The sequence below is a fragment of the Salvia splendens genome, unplaced genomic scaffold (genome assembly GCF_004379255.2).
Source record: "Salvia splendens isolate huo1 unplaced genomic scaffold, SspV2 ctg697, whole genome shotgun sequence".
Taxonomy (NCBI): Eukaryota; Viridiplantae; Streptophyta; class Magnoliopsida; order Lamiales; family Lamiaceae; genus Salvia; species Salvia splendens.
Genome location: NW_024599364.1, coordinates 657 through 24,660, shown reverse-complemented (window position 1 = coordinate 24,660; position 24,004 = coordinate 657). Strand labels below are relative to the sequence as shown.

At 35.9% G+C, this 24,004-nt stretch overlaps 1 protein-coding gene and 3 pseudogenes across 2 annotated transcripts; 1 reads left to right on the top strand and 3 right to left on the bottom strand.

The window, feature by feature from the left end:
• Nucleotides 1-812: 812 nt before the first annotated feature.
• Nucleotides 813-5,091, bottom strand: LOC121790988 (annotated as a pseudogene).
• Nucleotides 5,092-7,300: 2,209 nt separating this feature from the next.
• On the top strand, nucleotides 7,301-12,207 carry LOC121790990 (cyclic nucleotide-gated ion channel 1-like). Of its 2 annotated transcripts, none has more exons than XM_042189070.1 (8): nucleotides 7,301-7,437; nucleotides 8,132-8,293; nucleotides 8,952-9,513; nucleotides 9,750-9,962; nucleotides 10,415-10,698; nucleotides 10,891-11,002; nucleotides 11,115-11,351; nucleotides 11,443-12,207. In XM_042189070.1, exons 2-8 carry the CDS (start codon nucleotides 8,265-8,267, stop codon nucleotides 12,139-12,141), a joined length of 2,136 nt encoding a protein of 711 aa, XP_042045004.1. In that variant the 5' UTR covers nucleotides 7,301-7,437; nucleotides 8,132-8,264; the 3' UTR covers nucleotides 12,142-12,207. The 2 variants fall into 2 exon arrangements, with proteins under 2 accessions (XP_042045004.1, XP_042045003.1); XM_042189069.1 differs by having other exon boundaries at nucleotides 7,343-7,505.
• A 128-nt stretch (nucleotides 12,208-12,335) lies between these two features.
• LOC121790989 lies at nucleotides 12,336-16,084 on the bottom strand (annotated as a pseudogene).
• Nucleotides 16,085-17,682: 1,598 nt separating this feature from the next.
• LOC121790991 lies at nucleotides 17,683-22,821 on the bottom strand (annotated as a pseudogene).
• Nucleotides 22,822-24,004: the final 1,183 nt, after the last annotated feature.

Genomic DNA, 24,004 nt, shown 5'->3' with positions numbered 1-24,004 from the left:
GCATAAACTATGGTTTGGAAAAAAATAAGTTTGTACCTTTAATCTTTCTTTAAGTCTATTGGTTTTCTTAGCCAATCAAGGTTGAGCTTTTCTCCTTTCTAAGCATTGATGTGCACTTATTTAGAAGCGAGCTGTATGTGCAATTACTTGTCTCAAGATTGTCCGAAATTAAATTAACCAGAGATTAATTTTTTATTAACAAAAAATTATAAGCCAAGATATAATCATTTGTATTAGTACTCCAAAATTAAGTTCGAACTCTATCTATCCAATCAAACAACATTAATCAGATATTATCGGCAAAATAGTAGTAAATGCTTGAACACTTCTTCGGATTGTAGATTATCTCAAAGAGTGATGCTAAATGACCATATTATGGCCGACCATAAAGAGTTAATTTAGTCCATTTACATATATAAAAAATTAGAATTATCGATATAACCTTATATGCATGTGAACAAACTTGTGAGTTGATACTTATCTTTGAATTCCATTATGTAAAACACATTAATATCACGAATTACTGTATACGTTAAGCAACAATCAAGAAATTACAGTAGTAATAAGTTGAGCAAAAACTATGAAAGAGCAGCAGTAACATGTTGAGCAACAAATAATGAAAAGAATATAAAAGTAAAATCAAGTAGTATTAAACCGAAAATTTGAAAAAAAATCAATTTTTTTTTGCTATTTAATCAATTTATGGATGGCCATAATATGGTGGTTTAAATTGTATGGTGGTCACACTTTTTATTTGTGATCATTCTCTTCTAGATTTCTGAGTCGTGTGTGAAATCAGAGGCAAGACAATCTGACAAAAAAATTGACTACATAACCAAGAATATAGGTGTAGAGAGTTCAGAGAATATTGACATGTTAAACAATCTCAATTTTTGTGCATCAATAAACACTGAAACTGCCGAATCAATGATGCAATAGAGACAGCAAAATTCCAAAACTGTTGTTTGCTTTTCTTCTGATCAGCTTATCAGCTAAGCTCTAGTTTCAAAAGAATCTGCCAAAAGCAGCTCTAGTTTTAAAATGTGAAGTTTCTGGAGAGCAAGGCTCGTAACTTTTGCGCAGTTGCAAAAACTAACCAAAAAACAGTTGTATTTCCCGACTACGCGGTCATCTAGTCGATGTCTTGACCTACTGAATGCTGGTTACCTTGTCAAGTCCACTTGCTTGTTCCCTACTTGGCCTCGAGATATATAAATACATCCAGAGCTCTAATTAGACCCATCAGCAATTTCGTCTGAACTACTACTAGGGACATCCTGCAATGCCTCTTCATCGCCATTTTTCCGCCATTTAGGATTGGAACCTCATTACTTTTCGGTTATCACCTGAAGAAGTTCCAATGGGGTAGCTGCAGGGTCAAGCTCCAGGCATCCTTTTGGAGCATCTTCGGCTTCTAGCCCGGTGAGCAAATGATTTGAAACCCGGTGAGAAAAACGGTACATCTCTTCCTTTGGAATCCTCTTGATCGCTTCAGGGTCCATGTTGGGACGAAATACTGTCTTGAAACCGACAACCTTTACAAGGGGAGCAACGCGCACACCCTCTTCCTCACTGTAGTCATCCAGCACGGCTACCATGTCATACTTGTGGATTACTTCATCAGGGGTATGCTCATTCCAATCAGATGACCAATTTTTGTAAAGTGCCCAAACATCACCCTTCCGGGGACTATTAAAATATTCCCACGTGGGCCCTTTGACCAGTTAACCTTTTGAGAGAAGGCATTCATTGATTTGCAGTTCTCGTGCTTTCCCACCCAAAATTCTCCACACGTTTTATAAAAACCTGAGCCAACCCAGTCCATATTGCTAAATTCATTTGTTGTTTTTGAGTTAAGCCAGCTAATCCTCAGCTTAAAAGGCTTCCTAGAAACCACCTTGTGAACGAGAGCATAAAAACGTGGCATGCCATCATCATCATCATAAGCAGACCAAACTTCATTATCCCAAAGAAAGTTCTGATCTATCCACATCAAAATCATGGAAATCTGGATCTGGAACAGTCATTGAAACAGCTTCAGGATCCTCTTTACTAGCATTATCCGCAGAATTGCTGACCTTAACCTTCCTTGGTTGATCACCATTCTCATTCTGATCGGGTCCTCAATATGACTAGTACCTTTATGTCCTTTCTTGCTTCCCTTAGATATGTTTTTCTGTTTGATTGCTTCAGGCTTTGACCTCCACAAAAACAGCTTGTTCATAATCTCCTTCCGAGCCTTTGCAATTAACAAATTACGTGTTTCAAGGGGCGATAATTCTCTCTGTACTGTTTGGTTGTTGATAGGTGGTACCCGAAAAAACCATAAATCCTTGATCCTGGTGCACTACTACCAACTGCAAAGACACCATTTCCTGGAGCTACATTATGGTTCATTCCAAAATGACTACGATCATCATCTAGTTTTCTCTTTTGAACACCTCCCTCCCTTAACGCAGATGCATGTAATTCACTATATGACCTCTTCAACTTATTCTGTGCCTGCTGAACAACATTGGCTGCTTTCGCTGCAATAGATGGTTCTGTACTTCCAAACCCCTTGATCCAGAAGGTGGACACTGCTGGTACGAGTGTTTACCCAAATTTGAACCTGCTTGAGATGGACCTGAGGTTTTAGCAGCTGAAACATTTCTTCCCTGTTCAAAAGAATTTCGACTAGGACGAGAATTTGAAGATTGCTGCCGAGGAAGCTGATTAGAAGATTTTGGAAAATTTGAAGGTGGGGCTGTCTCAGAAGCCAAAAGGCTTCACGACAATTGGGACAAAGGAGAGTACTGTTGAGATACTCTTTAAGGTACTCATAATGCATCTTGCACCGATGACAGATAGTCCAAAAAGTATCATTCCTAGGAGGTGGTCCAGGAGTTGGCTTAGGTGGTGGCCGCTTAGTAGTATTGTTCTTCAAAACGGATGGTGCCCTGCTGCTGAAGTTGAAAGTCCCATTTCCCCTGGATGGTGCTGATGGACCACCACTATGCATCTGGGCTTTATGCTGAAACCCTATGGAACCCCTCCTTTGATTATACTGCAACCTCTTATTCTTATCTGATAACAAACTCCAGGCCTCTGAAATAAGTTTAAAAGCACCATCAGCACCAACTGATTTATTCTTATCAGGGTGCAAACTCAGAGCCAACTTGCGATAGTGTTTCTTTATTGTTTCTTCATCAGCTGATGGGTTCACACCAAGTACCCCATACCAGTCATTTTCTCCTTTTATTTTGTTCTCAGCAGAAATATACACCTCAAGTGTGGTCAAAATTTGGGAAATACCATCTAAACCTGGATATAGAGTCTGAGCCTTTGAAGCAAATTTTACAGCACCAGCAAAATCTTTTTTTTCTAACTTGCCCTCAGCAATTGATTTTGCCCGGAGGGCTTCATCTTTGTTGCACTCCATACTTCTCTAATTGTTTGGATCTCAAAAGTTGACTTGATCAATGATAGCACTCTCACTAAACTTCACACCACTGAGAGCTGAGAATCTTCAGATCTGTCAACACCTGCTTCATACCAAGTGTCAGAATAATGAAAGAAGATAAGAAATTCACAAAACAAATAAATGTTCAGATGAAAGGCAAAAAATTTCATTGAATAGCATTAATCACTTAACTTTCAAATAATATCCAAAAAATATATTAATACACTAAGTCAAAGGAAAAGGTACATCAAATGACAACAATCCACTGCAAATGGAGCCAAGTTACCAATAAAAGAAAAGGAACCAGGTTTTAAAATGATCAATCTGCCCATAAGACAGAACAGACACGTAAATTTACCAACACATCAAGTATTGGAATCAGGGATGGTGTTAGTAGTTAGTAGTAAGGGATCAAGAAGGCACAATACCAGTGAAAACAAGGAGGAGGCAGGGAATATGAGGGGTCAGTGAAGGATATGTTAGTTCACAACTTAAGAGTTTAGAGATGGTTTTATATCATTTTTAATGGATTTGAATAATCTTTTACCTACAGAGTAACACACAGATTATAATTTCTCTTTTCTAAAGCTGCATCACATTTATCAGCCAAAATACTATTACATCTAGAAGAATGATTCAAGGAGAATCTAGAAAATTCTTCATGCAAGTGTGAAGTATCATAAACACAAAATAGACAATCTTCGCCAGAATAACCGCATTAGAGTCAAGAAGGTACTGAAACAAATACAGCAGTCCCAAGATGGAACAGCAGAATGGCTGCAATGATTGACCCTCAATGGCAAAAGGAACAAAAATCAAAATTGTGCCACTCATCTATAGCATCACCGCAAAGTAGAATAGTGCTGGCCTCCATGGCAGCCTCCTGATACTTTTGCAAAAGTGACAACCGCACATCATAGACATTATGCATGCACACTATACTTAATTTTGCATATGATATCAAATTGCACGAGGCTTATCTGGGACCCACAACCATTTGCATCTGAAGTTCTAGTTCACAACACAGCCTTAATTAGCAAGTCTCTGAACTAGTATTTCTTACGTTCTTCACCCTTTGAACATTGCAGAATTCAGTGAATCCCTTAACATCAATTGCCAAAATAAAAGAAAAAGGAGACTAAAAGCAGTAGATTATACATTGCACCAAATTAGCAAATTCCGGGGCAAAACTGTCAACACGTCGTAAAATTACTTCAACAGCATGAATTGAGATAAAATTTCAAGCAACTATCAGAACGTACCAAAAAACGGCTAACACACACGAATCAGAGAAATTAAGCCAATTTGAGATTAAAGCAAACCAGTACAATGGATCTGAGCTAATTCACACACAAAAAAAAAACAATTCCGCTCCCAATCAAAATTAGCACTGTACATAAACCCTAGATTCAGCGCACACACACACAAAAAAACTCGCTCACCGAAAATTAAAATTACCTTTCCATTTCAGAATTCAGCCGGAGTTGAAATTTTGTCAGGAATTCCTTCCCTCCTTTTGTTCAAATTTTTCCCACCAAATTGATATGGGAAAACTGCAAAAGTTTCTTTTAGTCAAACCTCATATGAGAAATGAGAAATCTGAAATGCCCCAAAAAATATCTGAAATTGCAAATGTATGAAGATGTAGGGTTTCACTTTTCATGTTTTTTAACCAAATTTGGGCTACTCTAACTACAGTTAGAATAACCATGGTTAATGGCCATATTTGAGCTTAACCAGAGTTACTTTTTAACTATTTAATAGTATAATATCTTTTTTGTTCTTTTATTTATTTAATATTTTCGTTTCCAAATTGTTATTTTTGAATATTTTCGATACTCGTTTTGATCTTGACAAAAACATTTCTTTTTTCGTTCACCATTATATTTAAATTCCATTTTGCTAAAACAACATACTACTCCTAGTACACATTTCATATATAGTTCATCCAATATTCAAATATAATTGTATAATAATTTCAATTTTTGTTACTACAATTTTGTCACGTAGTTATATTTTGGTGATCTTAGGTTGTTTGTTCTCCTAGTCCTAGTCATAGATAGCATGAACAATTGGACATTAAGGCACATTACACCCTTTCTTTATATTAGCTATAAATAATGTTCATTGTAGATTTGAGGCACTGGTGAAGGGCTGAAGCCTGAAGGCAATACTGAAAATAGAGAGAACAACAAAAATAGACTTATCTAGATTTGATGTCCTTTTTCTAGTCATATTACAACTCAATTTATTACAACATTGGCTAATCACACAAAGTTTCTCTTCTTTCTTTCTTTATTCAAAAAAGCCTATGAATTAAACTTGGGGCAAGTCTATTCACTTTTCATGACCACATGAGGTTCATCTATATTAGTATAATAGGCCCAATTGATATTGGTTGATTAAATGACCAAAGTGGAGATGCCCCTCCAATAATTCAGTATTGAGATTACACCCTCTTTTCACCAAATGTCAAACATGAAATCAAGAAATTTTTTCTTTTAATATCAAACAACCACCAATATTAGTAATTTCATCCACATCAAATAGCCAAATTTTATTCTCTAATTTGTACTTTATTTTAATGTAGAGAGTGACGTGGCAAATATTTAATTAATAAATTAAATAGGAAACTCTATGTGAACACACTTTGCAAACGTTAAACGATTGTTTATCAATTTATAATCATTAATTAAACATCAAGCTAATGAAAAAACTTTAAAACAAAACGGAATATAGTGCTGGATCCAACTTAATAATAGGCACACCATTATTTGGTGAAATATCCTATAATAGGAGTAATATAAATGAAGTGTCCGGCTAGGTTGAGATTTTTTAGCTTAATTGAGAATTGAGATGCATTTTTAGCCACTCATCCACAACATTTTTAAAATGTCAATTGCAAGTAGATTATGTCAACTCGGATGTATTATCGTCAATAGCCTGCACATCAAATGTCAACAACTTATAGTTGACATTATATGTGTACAGTTGGCATGAATTGTATATGTAGTTAACATGAATTGTACTCCCTCCGTCCCGCTTTAGGAGTTTCGGTTGATCAATTTCGGGCGTCCCACTTTAGGAGTCCCGGTTGAGATAAACTAATATAAAATGCCTACAAAGTAAGTAAAAAATGTTAAAAATGGGTCCCAACATCCATTACTTATTACAAACTCAACTAAAAGTGGGTCTCAATGTCCGCTAAAACATTTATTTATTATACACTCAAACACTTTCTTAAAACACGTGCTTGACTCAAATGGGACTCCTAAAGCGGGGCGGAGGGAGTATATGTAGTTGACATGGATTGGATTGTACCCATAATTGACATTATATGTGTAGTTGACATGAATTGTATAGGTAGTTGACAAAAAAATTTAAAAAAACAAAATTTTAAAAAATTAAAATTTTAAAAAATATATTTATTGAATAAAATGTACTATGAAATTATCATTTTGCCATTTCATAATTAATTAATCTAAAAATATTTTCATATAACAAATTCTGGAACACTCATTTAATAAAAATGAGTGACTGATTATACATCTCAATTCTCAATTATTCTAAAAAATCTCAATTCTCCACGGCAATAATTATAAATAATATATTTTTCAAAAGTCGCTCTCTAATTGACCTAGTCTACTCTTCGGTAAATAAAACGAACCGGAGAGAAAATGTCTTCTTCCATTTACAAATGGGCCCCACCTAATGCGACTTTTCCAAAAATACACATTACAATTACAACAGTCAAACAGCGTAGTTAATTTATTTAACTGTAAAAAACAGTTTTAATGAGCAAATCGTTTTCTTTTTTCGTTATTAATTAATCTTTTTTTCTTTTATTAACCATTTTCTCCATCTGAAATGCCAACTGCAAATTCACAAGTTTTCAACTTCCATGAGAAAGCACGGAATTGGAAAGCGAAGTCTACGCGAAGCTTCCTTTGTCTTTCTCTCTCTCACATACTGGTTTATAACAACTCATCACTTCTGTAAGTCTGTCTTCTCTTGCTCTTTGGCTGTTTTTCTGTTGAATTTTCTGAAATCGGAGTTCAAACTGGTAAGTTCTGATTCCTCAATTTCTTCTTGTTGATTACGCTTTTGTGATGGAATTTGACTTTTGGATAAGGAGATTGGGGTTTATCCGATAAAATTTGCTATGATCTTTTTATTGTTTGAAAGTTTAGAAGATGACAAAATCGATGTTTGTAGTGTTTGGTAGAAATTGTTTGATTAAATATTGAGTGAAGAAGAGTTGAGTGTGATTTGGAAAGTCTACTGATTTGATGCTTTCTGTGAGACTGACTATTCTGGATTAGGAAAATGTGGAATTAGGAAAAGTAGTTGGTGTTTTTTTGCTTTATTTAGTTACTTTTGTTTGTTGATCAACGATTGAGTGATTGTTTTGGCTGTTTGAATTTGGTTGCTATGGCTAATAGTAGTTTGCTTTTCTAATAGTGGAGAACTTCTGGACTTTTGCATTTTTCTGTTTAGTCCCGAAACGTCTGATTTGAGTGATATGCTGTCAAATTTTTGTTTTGATGTCTGCTTGCTCTTTACTATGTTAGAAGAAATTGAATTATAGTTATGTTAACTGTTCTCTGCTCTCAAGGGGCCCAATAGTTCTTTCAGTTCCGACTTTGAGACGAGCAATTCTCTAATAGAAAGAAATCAATCGCATTACAGGAGGTGTGACCATCATCAAATTGTGGCACTAGCAGAAGTATGGGATGCATATGCTTCTTCTCAACTATGTTAATGTTCCTGTAAAGTGAGGTTTCATCTTCTTTTTTCTCTTGTTCTGATATAAGCTGGAGTAATGGATCACTACCGTGAGAAGTTCGTGAGGTTAGTTCAAGATTCTTGTTATCCCTATATAGGTGCTATTGTTTGGGTTACAGGTTGCATTTTTGGAGGTTTATAATGTTTGCTATGTACTCCCTCCATCCCACTAAAGATGACCCACTTTCCTTTTTAGTTTGTCCCAACCAAGATGACCCATTACCATAAATGGAAACGCCTTTATCTCTACTATATTCCCTCTCTCTTACTTTACTATCTCCACTTAACACACAAAATAGAATTGCATAAAACTCCGCGCCGCCCAAGGAAGGGGTCATCTTTCTTGGGACGGAGGGAGTAGCATTTTAGGAGATAAAAGCAAAAATGAATGGAATAGGAAGTATTGTATAAGTGAAGGAAGGATATGGAAATTGAATCAAGAATTACTATTTTCTGGAGAGATAGACAAGATAGTTTATTCCTCCATAGATTGATGAATTATCTGCCACTTTTGGAAAAGATTGGACATATTTCTTACTCCTAGTAATGGGAAAGGGTGGGTGGCTTTTTCGGTAGATCTTATATTGGGAGTTTAATTTTCTATTGAAGGACCTTAAGTACTTGCTGATAACTCAATGAGTGTTTTTTCTATGTATATCAAAAATAGGTTCTGAAAGAATTTGATGATGTCTTTCCTCATGTATAACTTAATATTATCTTTCAGATTTCAAGAATCGAGATCAGATCAAAGTTTCAATGAGCAATCTAGTAGGGGAATACAGCCGAGCAGACTTAATTCAGTAGTATACTCAATTTCAGACAAAATTCATAGGGGTGTAGAAGCTGGTTCTGATAGAATCAGGAGGTTCAAGGGATCAATAAGATCTTTCTCATTGAAGAGATTCTTGGCAGACGATGAGGTACTTAGGAAGAAAATTCTTGATCCTCAAGGACCATTTCTTCAGAAATGGAACAAGATATTTGTGCTGACATGTCTGATTGCTATCTCCGTGGATCCCTTGTTTTTCTACATTCCTATCATCAATGATGAAAAGAAATGCCTTGATTTGGATAAGAAATTGGAGCTTGCTGCTAGCATTTTACGATCCTTTACGGATATCTTTTACCTCACACATATTATTTTCCAATTTCGTACTGGTTTCATTGCTCCTTATTCGCGTGTATTTGGAAGAGGAGTTCTAGTTGAAGATTCTTGGGAAATAGCAAAAAGATATCTGGCATCATACTTTATAATTGATGTTCTTGCAGTTCTTCCGCTTCCACAGGTATGGCATAATGGTCTGGTTTTGCTTAATGTACAATTATAGAATTGAAAAGAAATGCTTTCTTCAATCAAAGTGCGTTTTTTATGGTTAGTTGCTCATTAAAGAGGTACTCTTTTAACTGCAATCTATATCATTGAGTACAGTATACTGTCAATTTTGTTATCCCTGCGTATGATTTTCTCTTGAGAATCCGTCGTTGGATGTACCTCTTAGCTGATTGTCTGTAACTTCCCCAGATTGTAATTCTCATCGTCATTCCAAAGATGAATGGAGCAAGATCTTTGAACACCAAGAATTTGTTGAAATTTGTGGTTTTCTTTCAATATATACCAAGGGTTCTCCGGGTCTATCCTCTGTATAGAGAAGTCACACGAACTTCTGGCATACTGACTGAAACAGCATGGGCTGGAGCTGCCTTCAACCTTTTCCTTTACATGCTTGCCAGTCATGTAAGTCTATCTACTAAACCTCATTTGCATCCGAGTTAAATTTACTCTTCCATATATAGTTGTTAATTGAGATTCATTTGCTAGATTTTTGAACTGCACATAGGATGTAAAAACCTCTTGAGCATTGTATTCTAGGGGGCTTGATATGTTTCTATACTTCTAGGAGATAATCATACATGCTACATATTGTTTAACTATGTATGTATACAAGTACACATAAAGAATCCTGTGAGAATGGGAAGAAATAAGAAACAAGCATAAACACAAATTACGTATGTGTGATTATATCATAGTGCACTGTGAAGTGTGAAACTACAATACACATGTTAACATTCTCCGATTCGTTTGTGTAGTTTTTATTTTTTATCCGCCCCACAAATCTCTACTCGATAAGATGTGTAGGTTATATCGTCTAATCTCTTTTGACCGTTGGGTTTTTGGTCTATTTTTAGGTGCTTGGAGCTTTTTGGTATTTGTTCTCAATAGAACGCGACGCTACGTGCTGGATAAGAGCTTGTGGAGATCAATTTGCATGTAGAAATGCTTCGTTTTATTGTGATGCTGACCATACAAGATTCACACAAAATCTGACGAATTTGTGCCCTATACAGCCTGCTAATATGACACTTTTTGACTTTGGGATATTCCTTGATGCTCTTCAATCTGGTGTTGTTGAATCAAAAGACTTCCCTCAGAAGTTCTTTTATTGCTTCTGGTGGGGTTTGCAGAATTTAAGGTAAGCAGAAGTTCATTATGTATGTCATGATATAATAATTAAATTATGAAATGGGAGAGCCGTATCTCATTATATATTAAAACTATGAAATGGGAATGCCAATGTTCTAGTCATAGAATTTGTTCTACTACAGATAATGTTTTCATCGTTGAATTTCTAATCCCTTGTATCGTTTCTTGTCTTTTATTGCAGTTCCCTTGGTCAGAACCTTCACACAAGTACTTATGTCTGGGAAATTTGCTTTGCAGTCTTTATATCCATATCCGGCTTGGTGCTGTTTTCGTTTCTGATTGGAAATATGCAGGTCTGTGAGTTGTTTCTCAATTGATAATGTTCTGAGATAAGGGGTCTGTAGTAATCTTTAGATTAATTTGTTTGTCCGAGGTTCTAATAAGCTGTAACTATTCATTGTGCAGACTTATCTGCAGTCTACAACTCTAAGGTTAGAGGAGATGAGGGTGAAACGAAGAGATGCTGAACAATGGATGACTCACCGTTTACTTCCGGATAATATAAAGGAGCGAATCAGAAGATATGAACATTATAAATGGCAAGAAACTAGGGGGGTTGATGAAGAGAATCTTATCCAGAATCTTCCTAAGGACCTTAGAAGAGACATAAAGCGACATCTCTGTCTCGATTTACTTAAGAGGGTGAGTGTTTCCGTAAACCCATTTGCTACAATGTCTATCTTCGAATGAAAAATACTAGCTAATAATCAACCCTTTGTCTGCTACTATTCAGGTGCCACTCTTTGAGAAAATGGACGAACAACTGCTGGATGCGATGTGCGACTGTCTTAAACCGGTTCTTTACACTGAGGACAGTTACATAGTTCGAGAGGGCGATCCAGTTGACGAGATGCTGTTCATCATGCGTGGCAAGTTGATCACTGTGACCACTAATGGAGGAAGGACCGGGTTTTTCAATTCCGAATATCTGAAAGCAGGAGACTTTTGTGGCGAAGAACTCTTAACTTGGGCTCTGGATCCTCATTCGTCGTCTAATCTCCCCATCTCTACCAGAACCGTGCAAGCCCTTTCAGAAGTCGAAGCATTTGCTCTGATGGCTGATGATCTTAAGTTCGTGGCATCCCAGTTCAGACGGTTACATAGTAAACAGCTGCGCCATACTTTCAGGTTCTACTCACAGCAATGGAGAACCTGGGCAGCTTGCTTTATACAAGCAGCATGGCGTCGTTATTGTAGGAAGAAGCTGGAGGAGTCTCTCCGGGAAGAAGAAAACCGATTGCAAGATGCTTTGGCCAACGGTGGGACAGGCTCGCCCAGCCTGGGCGGAACCATGTATGCCTCCAGATTTGCAGCTAATTTGCTTCGTGCAGTGAGGCAAAATGGTACGAGAAAGACGAGGATGCCAGAGAGGATATCGCCAATGCTGCTTCAGAAGCCAGCTGAACCAGATTTCACTGCCGAAGACAAATGAAATCATTCTTTCATGTAATTGTAATATAATTAGCCTTTTCTATTTATGTTATCAAATTTGAGTGTATCTTTGGCTGCTCCTGTACATCTTTCCATTTTTTTTTCACTCGCGTGCAATACGATAAAATAATATCGAAAGAGAGAAAAAATCGCATCTAAATCTCAGTAAAGAGGATTGAACATTTTACATACTGTACAGAAAGAAAAAGAAATGAAGAACGGAAGGCATCAATCGACACGATTAGCTAACATCAGAGGCTTCAGTTCTGCTTTCGCGTTTGTGCATTGGCTATTTAAAATGGTGTCGAGAGTAGACACAGCTTCAGCAATATGTTTGCCTTTGTTCAGCATCACGCAGCTTGCCCTGCCATACAAAAGCACCAAATCTTTAGTTTCTTCTATTTATGTTGGAATGTTAACCACGCACGCTTATTTATACCAAACGATTGCTACATCCTATTCAATCGTGTGTTTCCCTCAATATAAAAAGTTTCTTCCCTCACCATATAGTGCTTTTAAAACAGATATAATTGGTTGCAAACAATATTCATATTACTGCTTACCTCCTTCCATTGGCTGCGTCAGTGATTTCTGCTCTAGTAGGCACCCCGGTTTTGACCAGTGATTCAAGAACCTGTGTTGCTAAGACGACTGGTATACGGGAAGCACTGCAAATGGACATAATTTCTTCCTGTACATCAGCAAGCTTTTCCCATCCGCATTCCACTGCAAGATCTCCTCTAGCAATCATCACTCCTAAAGGGTTTCCTGATTTCATAGCTTCTAGTATTAAGAGAGGCAACTTCTCGAATCCACCTTGTGTCTCAATCTTCAACACAATCCCCAGCTTTGAAAATTTTCTTTTTGAAAGCTCTTGCCGCAAGACAACAATATCATGAACATCTCGAAAGAATGAAATACCCACCATGTCAGCATGTGCAGCTACAAAGTCGAGATCCATAAGGTCCTTTGAAGTGAGACCTTCAAACGGGATATCACTCTGTGGAATATTTATGGATTTTTCTGAACCTAGCTTAGTACCTTTAGGATCAGCATGAGTGATTGTTACAACTACTTCTGAAATGATATTTCCTTTAATCACTCCCCATATCTTTCCATCATCAAAAGCAATAGGGTCACCCGGTTTTACTGAATCAAACAGATACCCACAAGGGCAAGTCATCTTATGTGTGCCAACGGCTGAATAAAGTGACGTGTCTTGCTCGTCTGAACTATCTCGAGATAAAACCAGCAAGCCACCAACTCTCAACCTAACAAATTGTTTTGCTGGAGGAACATCGACCAAAAATCCACCTGAAGATTTCTTTCCTTTCTCCTTAATATACAATGCAGTGCCAGACTCAAGATACGCAGGTTTGCTGCATTCAGCCATAACTCCAGCACCGGAAAAAACAGGATATTTGATTAAGATTTGGAGACTTCTGTGTTTTCCACGGGCATCAGTGAATCTCACAGAATCATCAACTTCCAGCTTACTGAGAAATTCTTCGCCATCCACTTGCAAAATAACATCGGGGGATAGGTGGGAAGGTGGTGGGCCTGCTCCTTGTGGGCTCAGCCAAACTTGGGCTCCACGTATAACACTACCAAGTGCATTCCTTTTGGGAGAGATTTTAACCACACATGGACCAGCCTTCAATCTTCTAGTTCGAAGCTTTGGTCAAGCCAAGTCCATAAGGATCCGACAAGGTTGATCCAGAATACGAGAGCATCTCTTCACAGTAGTGATTATCTTACTCCATAACTCTGGGTTTCCATGAGCACAGTTGATACGAAAGATCGTGGCCCCTGAATTGACGAGATCTGTTATATCCGTATCATTTTCTGCTGCCTCTTGCCCAACCGTTACCATGACATGAGCCATTTTCTGATTTGGAAGTTTTCCCAAAAGTATGTCTCTATTAGAAGATGCCTTTTTCACCATCGCAGTCATTCCAAGGTCTACATTTTTATCGACCAAGCTTTGGTGAACAGGGAAGCCTTCACTGGAAACTTGTAAGCCAAGGAGAGATTCTGGCCTTGAGTTAATGAGCATTTCAATACATCCAACGAGACTTGAAAGAACATGAGTATTTATTGTCTCTAAATTCATAAGCCCAATTGAGGAAAGCTCTTCTTTGATCTGTTCCGTATCCAGGCTTTTCAGTGCCAAATAGTGCAACACGTTTATAGCACTTGCCGAGTAATTTCTGCAAATTATTAGGATGTAGATGACAATAGGATATCATAAATAAAATTTTTGGCTAGTTCAATTGTTAAGTACTCTACCCTGTCAAAAAGCACTACTGATTTAGCAGTTTTAAAAGGATGGCACAAGAAAAAGGTATGACCGTAATACCATATGTAGATTGTACTTTCGGTTAAATTCTCGGATAGATTGTATTAGGGACAGGAAAAGAATATTGAATACAAAATGCAATAAAAAAGGTCTATCGGTCAACAGTCACAGATTCTAAACATAGGGAATAAGTGAAGCTTACCGGTGACACATGTTAAGCCTTGATGCATTCCATTGTTCCATAGCTAAGATGTGCAAATGAACTGTCTTCAGCTTATCCAGCATAGTCACTTTGTTTCCCTGTTTTTCGGCAATTTGTTGAAGATCAATACTTGAATGCATTCTGGAGGAAGCTCTTTCTTTTTTCGGCTCCTTATGATCCTCATCCCTCTCAGGATCATCACAGAAATCAGGAGAGCACTGTAGGTGAGGCATCCTCACGTTCAGGTGGCATGCTATATGCAGCTATTGGGGTGAGTTTGCCACGACCTTGAAGAAGCAATATGTGATCCCCATAGTCTGGTGCTTTAGTGCCAGATTTACAAGGCAGAAATGAGGAGTTCCCATATAAGTTGACAGCTGCTAGATATGGGAACCTAGCCTGCACAACAGTATAACAATTAACAAGAAGATGAAATTTTCTTAGGCTCAGTGACCCCGCATATCATCTTGAATGTAGTGGTTAATAGTTGATATCAGCGTAAATAACTTTTGTGAAGAAAAAAGTAAGTACTCAAGTAACCTTTCTTCTGAATGCCTCCAGACAGAAATAAAATTGTAGAGATGTCTATGATGGTCGTATGAAATGAAAAATAGGTGATGAAAGTTTTTCTCCACTTTCCGCTAGGAATATGTAAAATAGGGCCAGAGGAAATAATGTTCTGTTCACTGAAATGGTGTGCATGATTAAGGAGCATATTCTTAAAACTACTTTAACTACTGAAATGGTGTTCACTTCCACCATTTTCTGTTCAAAGGGACAACAGCTTTTTCTTAAAGCTACTTAACTGAAAAATGATATAGTTAGAACTTAGACAAACTACTTACAAGGCTGTGAAATCATGCAGTAACCTCAAGAACAAATGAACAAGGGCACTCACATGATACATAAACGATGTCTGGTCAACAACTGAAACTGCTCCTTTGATCATATTCTGAAGTATGGTGTCTGCGTGACATCAAAATTCGTTAGCTCAACTACTTTAAGAGAAATTACAAAGAAAATAAATGCACTTTTCTGGTTACACCATAGCAAGGTGATGTAATTGGACTAGCCTACATCTAAGAACAATTCGAATCGGTCTTAACAAACATAAAAAAGAGAGAAAATCCCTAGTGCTTCTACACCTGACTAGTTAAATTATATGCAAAGCAAAATATGAATACTATGAACATGTGGACTCAATTTCAAAATATGCATCATCAAAGCATTTTTCTTTAAACCTTTCCTGTTCTACCATGATTGAAATTATGTGTTAATTAATTTGTAATTCAGTTGATGCAAAAAGCCTCATAATTCGTGAAATCTGAAACAGATAATTCAAAGAACCACCAAACAAGGAGAACAACGCAATTATGAAAGTTCATTTCCACTATACAAATAACCTTGTCGAGAAACATCCCCAAATAACATCATCCATTCATCACGCACCGACTCAATATGCTGAATTTTTCTTTTTAGGGTTTCTAAAACGAAATGTTCAGCTGAAATTCACCTCAAAGCTAACAAAATCGCGAAATGGATGAAGATAAGGTTGAAGCAAAATTATGAAAGAAATAATACGAAATTTGGTATATTTAGCTGGAGCGCGATAGAAAAAGGTACCGATTGGAAGCTCTGCAGAAATGGAAGATTTAAGGGCGAAGAATCGAGCTCCAGAAATGGTACACACACAAAAGGTAGTTTCAATTGAACTTGAGCAATGCTTCATGAATTTCAATCGCAATTCGCAAAGTTGTAGAGAGATGGGAGTGTGGATGGCACGTGCCTGATTCCAGAATCTCATTGATTATAAAAAAATTCGATCCATTTTTAATACAAGAAAAAATTGTTATACTTTAATTACTATAGTACTCCCATTATCTTATAAAAATAGTTAAATCAAATTATAGTACTTTTTTACATTTTTAATTATCTTGGGAGTACAATAAAACTTTTAATAAAATTTGTTAAGAATTTTATATTTTTTTGTCATTATATCTTCACAAATACATAATATTTTCATAGAATATGCTAAAGTATGATTTAAGTCACAATTTTCATCAAAAAATTTGTTTGAATTTTAATAACAAACTTTCGTCATTATATTTCTCAAAGGTCCCCAACATTTTAGACGAAGAGGAGCGATGAACGGGAATATTCTGTATTTAGAATTTTTGTTTATTTCAAATAAAAGGAAGAGAATTGGTTTATAAAATCATGAACTTTATTTAGATTATGGTATTTCCTAGGACTTTAAAGTTTCTTAAAAATTATAAACTTTAAGACCATGCTAATTTTAGTGGCGTGTTAATAATCATCCGAATGGTTGACGTGACTTAATTGATTCTATTGGGCAAATGTAAAATAAATATAGACATCACTGTTTTCCACTCCTCGTTACATCATACTCCATTCGTTTTCATTATGAGTCTCATTTCTTTCCAGCACGAGTTTTAAGAAATGTTATGAAAAGTGAATAGAAGAAACTATGGTTTACGGGTGTCACTTGTATATATTGATTTTAAATGATATATGAGTGAAATAAGTTAGTGGATGACGGGTAATCATCGATCTGAATGGTTGACATGGCTTAATTGATTCTATTTGGCAAATGTAAATAGATATAGACATCACCATTTCTTCCACTCCTTCGTTAGATCATACTCCCTTCGTCATTCATTATGAGTTTCACTTCTTTTCAGCACGAGTTATAAGAAACATTAAAAAAAATGAATAGAAGAAAGCTAGTGGGTATATATTAATTTTTAATAATATAGTTAGTTGAATATGAAATTTCATACTTTTATAGTAATAATGAATCAGGGGTCATATTAGAAGACAAACCAAAAAGAAAAAATAAGACTCCCATAACCATCCCCGGAGAGAGAGGGAGTACGAAGCAACTCTTAAGAATGGATTAGAAAGAGCTCAAGACATCACGGAAAGTAAAACACTTCTTTTCAAAGCAATGAAAATATAAACTAGTGACTTTTGAAGTAAATTAAACTCAACCCATTTTTATCTCCTAATGTTGTAAGATAAGCAAATTCAACAACCAGAAACCTATATGTAGTAATTGAATAAATCATGTTGTAGACATGCACCATATTTTCAGCCAAAAATAATAGAAATTCAAGTTGCTAAATCTCTAACCAAACGATGAAACACCATGACGAAGTTATTGAAAATCATAACACCACCCACATACACAATACGACTCCAGTAACATAAGCAACAAATCAACCGCAGCCAAATTCAATAATCCACACTAATTAGAATATGCATTATCCCCACTCTAACCCTAGTCAGGCATCATAAGTCATAATAATAGTCTTAGTGAGGCAAACGCCATCGACGTGTTTAATATGGTGCGCAACGAGGCAAGGCTGACTTCAAAGAAGTTGGTCAACCCCGGAGAGCTTCGACCTCCCTCCTTACGAAAGATGGCAATGCAAAGGCAGCTCTATGAATCTGTTATCCACAATAAGCAAAAACGTAGTTGAGTGTCTAGTATCAGCACCATGGAAATTTTGGAAAAAAAGGATGTTAATTTCAGAATGGCTCGGGACAGTGTGTGTATCGTGTGTGCCATAGGTCAAATTTATATACAAAAGCTTAGAAAATCTGGTAGTCGATAACAGATAAATAGCCTGAGAACAGCACACACATATGTTGACGAATCATATAAAGAGACCAATAGTGTAGTTGAAGGTTGAGTTTGAAGAAGCCTGATTAATTAACAGAACATAGTAGCCAGTGATGCTCTCTATATTTGACAGAACATAGTATTATTGATTCTAAATAACAATAATAAACACACAAATAAACATTATTCTATAAACCATGCATTTTGTGAACAAAGTTTTGAAGCTGATGGAAATCCTCAAGAATAAGAGCAATTCGAGAGCTTCAATAAACAATTTCAAGAATAGACCAGAAGATACCTCGGAGTTGTAAATTTAATTTCCCTTCTGTAGTCAAGTGCACCATCCAACTTCTCAATAGGTTGATAGGGTGTACGAAATCAACAGGTGGTCCCTCAGTTGCGCATAATAGAAACCCTATAACGCCACTGCCAACCAGAAGGAGAAACTATCAGAACACCATCTTACAGATTACAACTTAACAAAAATGACCCGTGAATAATGAGGAAAAAAAACAATCTTGGTCGACAGACTGTATTAATCTTTGGGATAACTGAGCAGACTTAATGGGAATTCATAAGAGAAGTGGTGGGTAATTTGAGTGTTTAAATACAGTTCGAGAACTTGTAATTACTTGTATGATAAAATGGCAAGCTTTTTACCTCGGATATGTAGGGACACTAGCCCATGCATAGCGCACAGAACCTTTAAAAATGTCTCGGCATATGGTTAACATATCCTGAATCAGATGTGTATGAAGCCACATACTTTCTGCCATATTACAAAGAACACCACCGGACCTTAATGCTCTGGCAATGGTCTCAAAAAAGGGTCTCTCCACAAGCTCCTGAGCAGGACCTGAGCAGTAAAAAAACAAAAGATGTAATAAGCTACATTACTGCTTGTAGGATACCTCGAGTAGTACTACGTAAGTCAATCATATGAGGGGGAGGGAGGAATATATAAGGTCCAGTCATACAACATCATCGAGATACAATAATGAAGAATACACTCTGAAAAGGTGTCTGAGTTACCATAATAATTACAACTTACTCCTACAAGTCAATTGAAGTACTCAAACATACTATTAGTCATCAACGAAATGATAGATTTTTTTTACCATGATTGATTTACCAAACATATTTCCAACTGAGCACATTCATACACAATCAGAAAGTTGCTTTTAGATTTGATTCTGTTACAGAAATATTTACTTAACAACCAATTACATAATTGCCAGTCATATGGTTGTATGTATATAGAGACTAACTAATATACTCAAGTCAAAACATTATGAGAAAAAACATAAATATCCTCATTAATAGTTAATCACCTTATCAATGAATTAAAGAACTTTATCAGCAGTAGTGTGATTAATGTATGCATATTGCAGGTTATGAATATACAAGTAAAAAATCAATAAATAACATTTGTTCATGCATGTCCAATTCACCAATAGTACACGTACCCACAGGGTCTGACGAATCAACAATAATTGCATCATATTTCCCTTCAGGTGCTTGCTTTAGAAATTCAATAGCTGTGAAAATAAGAAATGGAACAAAAGTTAAAAAACTATTAACCACACACCTGGAGTGATAAATGCAGGCAAATGGAGCAAGGGTATTACTATCCATAGCACTTGCAAGTGCAAGAGAATACATTTTAGGTCAAACTCATGGAAAAAATGAAGACTGGCATGTGTCCAAAAGCGAAGACATCAATTGTCAGGCTTCATGCTGCTCGTCAGGTCACAGTTATTTAAAGAGTAGGCTATATGCACATGCTTTCTTGAAGCAACTTAAACTTATAAAGAATGACATGCATTTAAAAGTAATGACCCAATCTAAAACTTGCACTTTCAAATTTGTAAAAAAATCAAAATGAATAGAGAAAAGTGAAAGAGGTTTTTTTTAATACCATGTGCAGGATATCTTAGTTCCAAGTGGCATATAAAACATATGTTCAACCTACGCTTCTAAAGGCCAGGTATACGAAAACGTTTTACAGAACTTAAAATCATACCATCGCCAACATGAAGGTGCACACGAGGATCCTCAAAACCAATAGCTAACTCTGGAAAAATTTCTTGCTTACCTGTGAATTAAAGAATAATACATAAGCAGCAATGAAGTATAACATATACAAAGCTAAGATAGGCAGCAAGATTGAGTGCTCACATCTATGACCATCTGATCGATTTCACAAATATCAATTAACTTCACAGAGCTGTGACGGGCAATTTCTCTAAGGACGCCACCATCACCACCACCTACCACCAAAACCTGAATTCCCAAATTTAACATATAAAAACCTATGCAGCGAGGCAGGGTACCAAACTCCAGCATTATAGGAAGGTAAAGTTCCAATAAAGTATCCAGAAATTACATTTTGGGGTGATTCAATTGAACAAAGAGGGAGATGGGTTATCATTTCCTGGTAAACACATTCATCTTTCTCCGTCAGCTGAACAATGCCATCTAGCACAAGAACCTTTCCATATGCTGATGACTGCAATAAAACGACGAAGTACAGAGTGAAAATAAGTTCACAAGATAGGGAACAAAAGAAATCATACAAAGTCAAAGATGCAGAACCTGGAAAACCAGAACCTCTTGATACTTTGACTTGTCCCTGAACAAAATCTTTTCGACCTTCAGGGAGTGTGACTCTCCTACAACCATATGTGTATCGATTTACAAAACTGCGCTCCATTTTCGAAGGTATAGGAGATTACTACTTTCAAAACTAATAAGACCGCCAAATCACTTTCCCCACAAGTGCAAATATTTTTTAGATTCAAACATCAAAATAAATTGAGCTATTCTCCACAATGACACATGAACCAATTTATCAAATTCAAAAAATACGTAACAGAGGATTCATCTGGTTTTTGAATCAGGACAAAAAGAGGATTATACCTGGCCACATTGGGTTGTTAAAATAGACTTCATTCAAAGACTCATCTGCAACCAATATCATAAAGTACAAATTGATTAGCCCATTTGGAACACAATGCAACGCTGAAAATGGTAGGACTAAAGCAGAAGTGGACAAGGGTGTCCCAGGAAACATAATAATAAGCATATTCCAATACCAGAGGATGGCTGAATTTCACTGAACCATCCAGAAACAACAGTTGAGTGGCACTTGGCATCTAGCTCCGGTGCAGATGCCCTTGCTTTCAAGCAACAGAGGGTATACTTGTGGCCTTACTAGAACCATTGTCACTACTCGCCCTCCCACCTGTAGTCCTCTGGCATTCCGAACCTCTTTCTGCGCCGCCCTCCATAAATTGGCCTTTTCTCCTGTGGATCCAGTCTCTGATCACAAATAAGGTAAACTGAGTTAGAAATAACAAAGAAATCATACATATGTAGATAAACCTTAAAAGTCATAAGTGAGAATAAGGGAGACCAGGATCACATTAAAAGAATAAGGCTTCAAATCAAAGACATATGCATATCCATAACAGCACATACATAAAAATTTGAAATTTGCATAACTACAATTACACAAAATAAAGAAAGACAACATGTATCTATATACCAACTAACACTAAAACCAACAGGGATGTCCACTAGAGATTACAAAGACAAAACAGAATTGAGAATAGCCTCCAGCCAAATTAACAAAAAAAATGTACAGCTTTGACATCTTAACACTAGAAGCTGAGGAAAAAATGAGCAGAACGTGCGTACAAGTTCAATGTCAGAGAAGGGTCCGAGCAAATAACTGTCAGTTACCCGGATTAAAAATTACTATATCAATGAAGGCAAAAAAGATTCTCACTTTAGCTGAAAGATTATGGAAGGAACAAGTAGGTGAGAATAATAGTAGTAAAATAATACACCAAAAATAGCAGCAGAATCCGCATATTATACAAGAATTTTAAAAAGGAAACAGCAACTATTGTTTTTTTCCTTCCAGGCACCAAAAATTATTGCAATCATCGTCTAATAATAACAAATACGCCGCCCAAAAGTACGAGCCGAAATCTAAGTTTTTTTAGCTAAAAGGATTCAATGTGAAGAAAAATTAACCGCCTCAAACAATCACCTCACTGCGGTAAAAAGTTAATTCTCCGATTACAATGAGTATACATGATCATAAACTTCAGGTCAATTTTTTTTCAACGAAATCAACAAACCACAAATCCCAATCAAAGCTCACTAGGGTTTTCGAAAATCCGGGAAATGTGGATTGGGGTGAAAAGATCGCCACTGCACCCTTAAATGTGCTTTCAGATAGAGAAAGGAGAAGGAAAGCGCTCCATACCTGTTGCGAATGTGGATTTCTCAGAAAAAAGCTGTGGGTGACGAGAAAATGGCAGCGAAAAAGCAGAGGAATAAATTCTCGAAACGTAGGAAGTAGTAGTAATTAGTATTGATGGGAGAAATTGCGACTGAAACCTTCACTGCACAGCTCCACTGCTCGCGTCGCGTTATCAATGGAGGAGAATCGCGAAATGATGGAGAGAATTATATGAGCAAATCGATTATTAATGGAGTGTTCTTCCCACCAAAAAAAGGATTCTTCAATTATTCAGAATTTTATCAGAGTATTTTTTTGAAAATAAAAATAAAAGAAAGGTAAACTAAAACACACGTTTCACATGACAGAATTTCTTGTTCATACATGGATGGCATCATCACCTTCTAGATATTATATTTCTATTTCATTATTTATTTTAGTAATAGTATTTAGTAATTATAAATATTTATGAAATTCAAATAATCTATTCAAATTTCGAAAACCACATAATTAAAATTTTAATTACTTAACTTAATTTAATGACACTAGAGATTAAAAAAATTATTACAAATATCAAGAATATGTAGTACTATTATACTTCTATAACATAAAAGGTGCGTAATAATGCTATTTTCTTAAATTGTTAACTTACTAACTCATCAACGTAGTGTATTAAAAATGTCTACACGATCACATTAACATGTCAACATATATTTGTATTGACATTTTAATAAAATGTGTTGACATTAAAATATTAATTTAAATTTATGTCGACATTTCATTGTTGACATTTTTAATACACTACGTTGATGAGTTACCAACTGATCACACTCATAACATAAAAAGTGTTAACTTTATTTTCCAGAGATTACTTATAAAGTTTATACTAAATATAAACTTGACGACCTAAACCATGTTACAAATTACTGTAATTCTACTATAATTATTGATTTATTTCTTTGCTCGATTTTTATCATCTTTTTGTCCGAAAATTGGAGGTGTATATACATTTGTTCACATATAAAAGATTACCCCAAATATGTTTGGCCGTTTAGAGAGAGTATTGTGTCAAGTGTCTATATGAAAAATTGGAGTATTTATATATATGTAAGCTTAGGTGAAAATTTTGATTATGCTAGTATGTATTAGTATTCCCTCCATCTCACTTACTTATACATTTTATTTTTGGTAAATAATTTTAAGCAATGCTTCATGTTTGTTTGGTGAATAAATAAGAGAATAAAGTAGAAAATGGAGTCATATATTTCATGAATGTTTGGGCCCCTTCACAATAAAAACTGTACTGGAGTTGTTGTTCATAGTACTCAACATGATATTTTTTTTCAACTTTGATAGCTAAAGAAATTACTACTAAATGCGAGTAATACTTACTATTTTACAACTGCATTTGATATGATCTTCGTCTTAAATTTGACGAAGACTTATAACTATATTTATCAAGTTA

What these genes read in the sequence shown, in the direction of transcription:
- LOC121790990 (XM_042189070.1), top strand. Translation starts at nt 8,265, where the DNA reads ATGGATCACTACCGTGAGAAGTTCGTGAG. An exon ending in TACCGTGAGAAGTTCGTGAG is followed by an intron (nt 8,294 to 8,951) that starts GTTAGTTCAAGA and finishes ATTATCTTTCAG; the next exon opens with ATTTCAAGAATCGAGATCAG. An exon ending in GTCTCGATTTACTTAAGAGG is followed by an intron (nt 11,352 to 11,442) that starts GTGAGTGTTTCC and finishes GCTACTATTCAG; the next exon opens with GTGCCACTCTTTGAGAAAAT.